The sequence below is a fragment of the Phalaenopsis equestris genome, unplaced genomic scaffold (assembly GCF_001263595.1).
Source record: "Phalaenopsis equestris unplaced genomic scaffold, ASM126359v1 Scaffold000399, whole genome shotgun sequence".
NCBI lineage: Eukaryota > Viridiplantae > Streptophyta > Magnoliopsida > Asparagales > Orchidaceae > Phalaenopsis > Phalaenopsis equestris.
This window is the reverse complement of record NW_018164841.1, coordinates 647,858-656,819: the sequence shown is the minus strand read 5'-3', so window position 1 is coordinate 656,819 and position 8,962 is coordinate 647,858. Positions and strand designations below refer to the sequence as shown.

Sequence of the window (8,962 nt, the reverse complement as noted above, 5' to 3'; positions counted from 1 at the left end):
TAGTGCGACTCTTACCAGAATACCAACGTTTAAAACCTAAATTATCAATCTCCTTAGCCTTTTCTCCCACCCACTTAGTTTCTTGAATACATAAGATATTAATTTTCCTATGAATCATAATATCAACTAATTCCATTAATTTACCATTGAGAGTGCCTATATTCCAAGATCCTATCCTAATATTAGTTTCATTAGTTTCATGGACTAACTTCTTTACCCGCATTCGCCCGTAATGTGGGAACCCTTGCTTATTTAACACTACACCCGGGCGCCGGTGTAGCGGCCCTTGCACACTTTTCACTGTATTCAGGCTATACAGCGCGTCGCTTCCAGGGGACGCCCTAGCACTTACACAATGATCAAAAGGATTCATGTCATGATTTTTTCGACAAGTTTTACGCTGGCTGTCGACTACCTAACGCAACCCTCCACTTTTCTCATCCGGGCTTGGGACCGGCAACGTATCCAATAAAAAGTAAATAAAGATAGGAAGATTAACACATCAACATCAGAAATTTATGCTTCTGAAAGACGTCGAGGGAACAAGCATAGCATGAAAATCACAAGAAATATACAAAACTTACATCACATGAATACAAAAGAAGATTAATTACATTACATGACGAAAGAAAACAAAAAATTTGTTATTGCAAGTATAAGGAAGGGATATGATGCAAGAAGTACAGAAAATTCAAGATAGAGTCAACCTGTCATTGTAATACATCGAGTTCCTTTCCAATCAATATAAATATTCATGGATCTCTGTCATACAAATACACTCAATCTCACCCTACGAGATCATAAAAATCCTCAAACCATTATGGAAAAGAAGAATAAACAAGAAAACGTACTCTTTGAGCGAAGTCGAGGAATAAAACTCCCAAAAGCTCCAAAAGACTTTCCAAGCCTTTGAAGCACAACCCCCTAGGCAACAAGTTTACTCATAATCATAAAACTATGTATTTATACTTAGATCATGCATTAGAGGTCCAAAATAGACATTAAATCTCTCTAAATTGGTCAAAATTCCAAAATTATGCATTTTGGCGGGGTGGCGTACGTGGGTGCGTGCGTGCACGCCTGCCCAACCTGGATTTGGCAAGTCTAGTGGCTAGTTTGGCAAGTGGGGGCGTCAATTGCGGGCGTGTGCACCGCGAGTGCGTGCAAGTGCCTGCATATGGCTTGCAGAGGGGCGCGAAGCTGGATTTGGGCACCGCGGGCTCTAGATTTGGTAAGTCTTGGCATGACAGGCTGGATTTGAAAGGGTGGCAAGGATCAGGTTGGCCAGCGTGGAGCGCTGATCTGGCATATCCACTGGGTATGGGTTAGTGCACCGTGGGTGCATGCAAGCTAGCACAAATGGTTACGCGAGTGCGTTGCGCTGGATTTATAAAGTCGACAAGGTACTTTTGGCAAGCTGCGGAGCCTTGATAGTTGCGCATGACGGGGCGTGCATAGTTACATGCACTTGCACCCGCCTAGTTTGCGTGCATGCACTCGTGTGGATATGCGAAGTCTCATTTTTCATTCTTTTTTGCTTCAGTTTCATCTCTTTTTCTTTTCGAAATTTCTTAAGCCCTATATTCTACCTAAAACAATAAAAATACCATTCGCAAGCGTAATATTATGACGAGTAAGAGAATTAACATGATATTTAACGCGAAAAAATTACATAAATTTACCTCTTATCAATTTCCTCAAACTTACTCATTATTCACCCTCAAGTAATCTCATAGCTCAATGGGGCCTCATGAGGATATAATAGACACTCTTGTAGGTTTCTAAAATATTCAATTTGTTTATCAAAGTAAAATAAAAGTGTTTAAATGTAGTTTTAGGTTCAATTATTCTTAATATTTAATAACTTAGTCTTTTCCTTAATTTCTTTTGTTCTGCCCCAATAAATCCCAAAAATACTTAAGTTGTTAGAGTTTAAATATTTTCACTAACCTCAGATATTTTAAGACAATTTCAGTAAAACAAGCCAATCTAATTCTACTTAACATTTTTCATGAAGATAATATTAGATGAAATTCATTAAAGAATCATAAAAAGGTGTTATCACTTAAGTCCTACTAGGACTCCTTCCAAGTTTTTTCTGTCGATTTACATGCCAACCTCAAGCTTATTCTCAAAGATTTTCCTCATTTTAACCCTTTCTTTTTATTCTTTTTCCTTTTTTTTTCTTTTGAGAATTTTTATATCTGATTTGATAATTTTTTTCTATTTTTTTTAAATATTATGAAGTTCTATTTTCCCCTAACCAATAAATAAGTCTAATAAAATAATTATTTTAATGTTACCTCTTAATGTTAATTTTCAAGTAAAAGTTAAGACAATGTTAAATTGGCTTAGTAAAAAAAGGCTTAAAACCTCTTTGGTTTGCTATTTAATATTTTAATTACACCTTTTAAGTTATCCTGAGATTTGTTTAGGTTCATTTAGAAGTTTTAAGTTCTAAGACCTTATTATTATAACATTAAGACTAATCACTCTCAAATTACATTTATCCCCTTTTTACAAAAAAAAAAATTACTAATCTTTTGTTATCCTCGATCCATCGCCTAATCTTTTGTTGATCTTGGAGTTTTTATTAAATCCTCATTTCAGTCTTTCTTATAATTTTTCCCTCTCAATTTTGACAAAAGTTTTTTACAGGGTATGTATGGGGAGTATTCAAACTCAATTTTGAGACTTTTGAGTTTGAATTGTCCCAAATCTAGAATTGTCCCACTTAATTTTTTTATTTGCAGATCAGTATTTTCCTCATAAGTTGCATGAAATGGGTCCTTAAGATAATTCAAGGCCTTCTAAAATTTGGGTTAGATTTTTTCTTTGTTCTTTAGGTTCTTGATATAACTTCACTGGGTTACCCTCCTGCCTAGGGCTGTTTTCTAACTCTTCCTTTTGGGGCACTTCTATAGGTGGTCCTATAGGCTCAACTATCTTTCTTACAATGTAAGGGGGTGCTTGGAAAAATGAGCAAATTCTTCCTCGGCAGCTGTCTTACCAAAATCCTCCAACTTGGCTTGCTCTTCAGTGACCACTCTTTCAAACTTAAAGTTATGGCTCTCGACTACTCCGGATACCCGTTGGGATTCTAAGATACCTAACTACTTTATTTGACTTTTTAAGTTTCTAATGCGGCGGTTTGGTTTTGTATTTGATTTAGTAGATTTATTGTCAATGTATTCAAATTCTTATTTTTTTCAGAGTAGTCACTATCCTAGTTATTCTAATATTTTACAGGATTAGTTTGGGGATCCATCATAGCTGGTTTTGTACATTGGGGTCATTGTTAGTCCAATTGAAGTTTTGCTAAGTTGACCAACTTGGTTGGAGCTATTGGAATATGGTCTTCAAACCTAGTTTTTATGACGGGGTGTTAAAAACTCATGTGACTGTGAGCTATCAATGAGTTGATATAATCCTGAAATTGTATAAATTGGTTTCACTAATGGTTTGTCAATGGGTATTTAAAATTCATGGGAAAGCTAGCCATCAATAGGTTGGCATATTTCTGAATAAGTGTATATTGGTTTTCTTGAGGGTTTGACGCTTCAAAGTGTTGAAACATTTTTCATATTTAGATTTTGAATTTTTTTCTAAAAATATAAATAAACACAAGAACAAAATAAAACATAAAATAAAAATAAAGATAAAATAATAAAATTTTCAAAGTTAGGCTCCGAGCATTTCAACCAAAATTCTCCTAAGGTTAGAAAATTTTGACAACTATCTTCGATAGCGGCTCAAAAAACTTATCGCGAAGTAAGTCAGTCAATGACGTAAGTATACGTGTCAAGTAATAATGTGGCTAAAGAGTACTGCATATCGATTTCACAAGGATAGCGTCAAAAAGTTTCTAACGAATGAAATTCTAGTTCCTTGAACATCTAAGTTTAGTTTGAAATGCACAAAATCAGGAGATGAATCCATAGTCCTAAAATGGAAGTAAATAGAAATAGCAGGAAAATGTGTTGAGTTTTTCAAATATTCAAGATTCGTACTCCTATGTTATAGTTCAGGTGGTTTCTTATAGTTTTCCTATGGTTCCCACGCTATAGTTGACAACCGGGATATAATGTTCTCTTTATGACTTTGCCTAAGTCAAAAGAAGACTAGAACCCATGAAGTTAAGTTCTCTTTATCCTCATGACATTCCACAAGATTTTTCCGATCCTCTGGATACGTAGCAAAATTTTACTAGACTTGTCTATTTGTACTGACATTTTGTGTTAACCTACTCGTTTCACTATACAATGGACATATGTCATAGTTCATGAAGGATTTTAACTTTCTTATCGCGTCTGATAAAAAGTAAATGACTCAACAGCAGAAATTTATGCTTCAGAAAGACGTCGAGAGAACATGAAATCCATAGCATGAAAAACAAAAGAAATCTATAAGACTTACATCACAGGAATACGTAAGAAGATTAGATACAAAGCATGATGAAAGAAAACATAAACTTTGTTATTGCAAGTATAAGGAAGGGAATTGACGCAAGAATTACAGAAAACTCAAGATAGAGCTAAACGGCACTTGCAATACATTGATGTCATTTTCGATCAATATAAATATTCATGTATATCTCTCATACAAATTCACTCATCTTATCTTACACTATCATAAAAATCCTGAAATAATCATGAAAAATAAGCAAAACTGAGGAAAAAAACTCTCAAAATTTTCAAAAGACTTCTCAAGCCTTAGAGGCATAATCTCCTAGCCAAAAAGTCCTCTCATAATCATAAAAACATGTATTTATATTTAGGTCATGCATTAGAGGTCCAACATAGGCATTAAATCTTTCCTAATTGGTTAAAATCCAAAAATTTTGTGTTTTGGCAGGTTGGCGTGCGCGCCCAAGCTTGATTTGACAAGTCCAGTTGCTAGTTTGGTCAAGTGGGGGCTTCGGTTGCAGCCGTGTGCACCGCGGGTGCGTGCAAGCACCTGCATATGGCTTGTGGAGGCGCGTAGAGCGGGATTTGGGCACTACGGGCTTCGGATTTTGCAAGCCTTATGTGCATTTTTCTACCCACTTGACTTGGTAGAACATTACATAATCTACCGATATTGTCAACCGAAAATGCATTGAGGGCTTTTGTATGATGCTTGTGTTTCTTGAATCAGCATGTTTTTTTTAAAACTTGGTTAACATTGCTAAAATAAGTGGTTCAAAGTATGCCAAAACAAAAGTAAGCATGGAATAAAGGTTTTGACATGAATGGCGACATGTTGCACTGTGAATTATGAACTTTGCTGCTCTGAATATTTATAGTGATAGATCAGTCAATATCACAAATAGTTGGTTGATGATGATGATGATGACAATGCTGATATCTCAGCAAGTTGAATTTCTGTACGTTTCTTGCTTTCAAAAGAAATATGGGGAGAAAGAAAGGAGTTTATCAAAGGCCTTATGTATGCATTGCTGATGGATAGAGAAAAAGTTTGTTTGATGAGCAGCAGAACAGCTCAGAGTTCGGAATTTTGACATCCATCCATTTTTTGTTAGAAATTAGCATTTAGAATTTTAAAACTGAGAAAAAAGAAAACCTCGTGTGCCCCTCTTCCACCTTTGCAACTCCATCTTCTCTTGATCCGGAAAAGTGATAAAATAGGTTTGATGGCTCTGAAGCCTCAAATATTTTGTTCTCTCCTTTAACTTATAACTTTCTCCCTATTTTCTTATTTGATTAATAGTTTTCTTCAGGATACTGCCTTTATGCTACCTGCAAAGTTTAGCGTAAGCCGTGTAGGCTAGATCCATGAGGCTTTGGCATTTATATCCTATACATTGTGAATGCAAACGTTGAATCCACGGTTTCATTAGACCTTCAATGAATGTAAAGCGTTATTAAATATCATGTTCATATCCACTGGTGACACAGCACCAGTTGATGAATTCTTGGAAATCAATGGAGAAACTATAGGATAAATGCTGTGGAAAATATTGGACAGAGAGAATTTAAGTATGCTAACAATGGCTTGCATAGAAAACTAGAGAGTATACAGCATTTATTAATATTTTCCTCTATATCCAGTAGTGACTCAATACCTATGGAAGATCTTAGATGTTGTGCTGATTGTTTTGCATGAAGGAGCTAGAGTTGAAGATATTTAAAAGAATACAGTAAAGAATAGAGGGAAAGAAATATGGATGCACTTAATGGTCTCTTTACCTATTAAGTGATGGGTGCATGTCATGCTGATGATAAGTGTTGGATTACAAATTTTAAATATTCCTTGGCCCCAAATTCCTTATTTTTTTTGTCTCTGTATAAATTCTATAATTGGCACTTATCCCTTTCCTCTTCTATTATTTTGATTTCTTCTCGATATATCATCCATCAAGTATTTGATTCCAAACAGGACTGTTTCAGTTGAGAAAATATCACCATTTGGTCTTTTTGAGGCAAGGGTTTGTTTAGCTTTGGTCAAATAGGTGGTGGTTAAGAGAGGAATGGGAGTTTGGAACATGGACAAAATGCATGAACGGAAAGATTAAAAGTGCAATTGTCCTGTAAATCTACAACTAATATAATTTCTATTTATTTTTATGCTTTAAGCTAATTAGAAATGAGCTTGATCTCCTCCGATGTTTATGGTTCAACTGGTTCCATTTTATGATTAAGTACCATTTTCTAAGCCTGACGTGAGACATTCAGGTTAATGCAGGATTTTGTCCCATTTATATTTGAAAGGTTTTAGCTTGCAAAAGAAGAAAAGGAAGATTTACATTCATACGACTCAATTCCTTTGTATTTACATATCTAACACCTAAACTTCAATTTTTACATACATGCCACGTTACCTGTGGATGTATAGCTTTATTTCATTTTTTACGAGTTAAAATGATAGTATTTTTAATGTGATATGAAATATTTGGGTGGTATAAATCAAAAAGGTAAAGTTTATAGATATGTAAATACATAGGAATGGGATGGTATGTTTATAAATGCCCCCAAATAAAACGTCTTGACTTTTTTGTGAAGTTTGGTTACTTCCCTCAAGTTGAAACAATATAATCTTGTATTTGGATGATACTTTAAATATATAAAAAAAACTAACATTTTACTTGAATGGCCAGTTAGTTTTTGTTATAGGATATTGATGTATATCACTTTATAATGTATTTTTAAAATTTTGAAATAATGAATAAAAACGAGCCAAAGTTATTAAACAAACCTGTTTGTGTAATTTACCCAAACTGCTTATCATCCAATTAAAACTTCTCAGTTCATAGGTGTTAGATATGTAAATACATAGAAATTGGGTGGTATGTATGTAAAAGCCCCAATGTTATTGTGCTTGCATGTTTAACATAACCAAATGGACTTCTGTTTTTAAAAAAGAAAATTAATGCCTTTTTTTCTTATGTTTTCTTCAAAAATGAAAAGAAAAAATATAGAAACAAAACAGAAGGAAACTAAACCAAAACCAAATGAAAATAAACATTACCATACATGACCAATTCGACAAAACATATGGTAGTTGATGTAAAGCTTAATTTGTGATTTTAAAATAGTGCTTTTAGGAATAAAACTGTCCGATGGACAGTTCTGCAAATTAACTAATTTATATTTTATGGCTATTGCAGCTTTCATTTACTTTGTACTTGGAATTGATATCTTTTCTGGTTCACATTCTTTTAGTAAATGCACAATTAGAAAGCGATGAATTGCCATTTACTGCTTTTATGCTGATGAAGGCAATTGTTGAATTATGGTGATCAATTAATTTCTTTTTTTTTTGTGTTTTCAGCATGTAATATCAGAAGAACCCTTTGAGGCATCACCATTCATTACTCAGGGGTTTGAAGATGACCTGGATGCAATATCAATCAAGCAACAAGGTTTATCTGAAGGCAATAATACTAAGGCATCATCTAATGATGAAGAAACTAGTGTTAGGGAGAACAATGTAGCCAAGATCAAAGTTGTGGTGAGTTGAGTCTTTCTACACTTTATGCTTTAGTTCTTTCTAGTTGTCTAGGCTAGGCCTTTAGCTTGGGAGACTGTTTATTTTTAGTTAATGGATTTAGTGACTTTGTGCTGGTTCAATTGAAGTGCAAAACTATGCAGAAGGTATAATAATTTTGTTCAGACATTGCGGAGGGCATTGGTTTCTAGTGTGATACTCCATCTATATAAAGCTGCATGCTTTTGTTTTTCTAATCCCCTTTTTCAGTTTTTGCACTCTTTGCCAATTCTCTAAATTCCATCTATTTGTAATGTCTGCAAGTGTGGAAAGGAAAATTATTGCGTGATATCTTATGGCCTAGGCTCATTAGTTTGAACATAAAAGGAGATGTATATATGTAAAGATTACAGAGACACAAAACAATAATTCATAAAAGTAGAAAGGCTTTAATGTGTTCCAAAGAATGATTCAAAGTTAACAACAAAGCAATAGTTCCACCTGAAATTTGAAAACAAATATAATGTCCATTACTTGTAAGATTCACATCACAAATTTAGAAAGGGCAGTAAAAAATGCTCTTTGTTTGTGTTCGGTTATATTTGTTTGATAATTAGTACAAATTGGACTGGTTTTTATAAGCTTGTATATTTAACGAGGCAAAGATGAAGGAGGCCTTTTTCAAATATGTTTGGCTTGAGGATACATTGATTATGGTTATATAGGCATAAGACTGTGCAAATAAATGTTTTTGTATTTATGTGTGTGTGTGTGTGTGTATATATATATATATATGTGTGTGTGTGTGCCCCGTACCTTGACCTATTGGTTGTGTGTGTGTGCCGCGTACCCTGACCTGTTGGTTGAAATTCAAGGTATAAAACCCCTCAGGTCGGGGGCTCAAATCCCCTGACACAATTGACCTTAAGGAGGTGGTACTCGAATTTTTAGACACATTAGGGATGGTTGGAGGCTCGTATAATAGACTCTGGCCATTCCTTAAAAAAAAAACAAAAAAAATGTATATATATACATA

The 8,962-nt window shown here is 34.3% G+C and overlaps 1 protein-coding gene across 1 annotated transcript in view; it reads left to right on the top strand.

The window, feature by feature from the left end:
- The window catches only part of LOC110026725 (kinesin-like protein KIN-13A), a 52,704-nt gene that overhangs the window by 6,266 nt on the left and 37,476 nt on the right, over window positions 1–8,962 (top strand). The window contains exons 3-5 of the mRNA XM_020727804.1: window positions 4,855–4,942; window positions 7,607–7,717; window positions 7,765–7,950. Coding sequence (XP_020583463.1) covers window positions 4,855–4,942; window positions 7,607–7,717; window positions 7,765–7,950 — 385 coding nt within the window. The remainder of the gene's footprint in view (window positions 1–4,854; window positions 4,943–7,606; window positions 7,718–7,764; window positions 7,951–8,962) is intronic.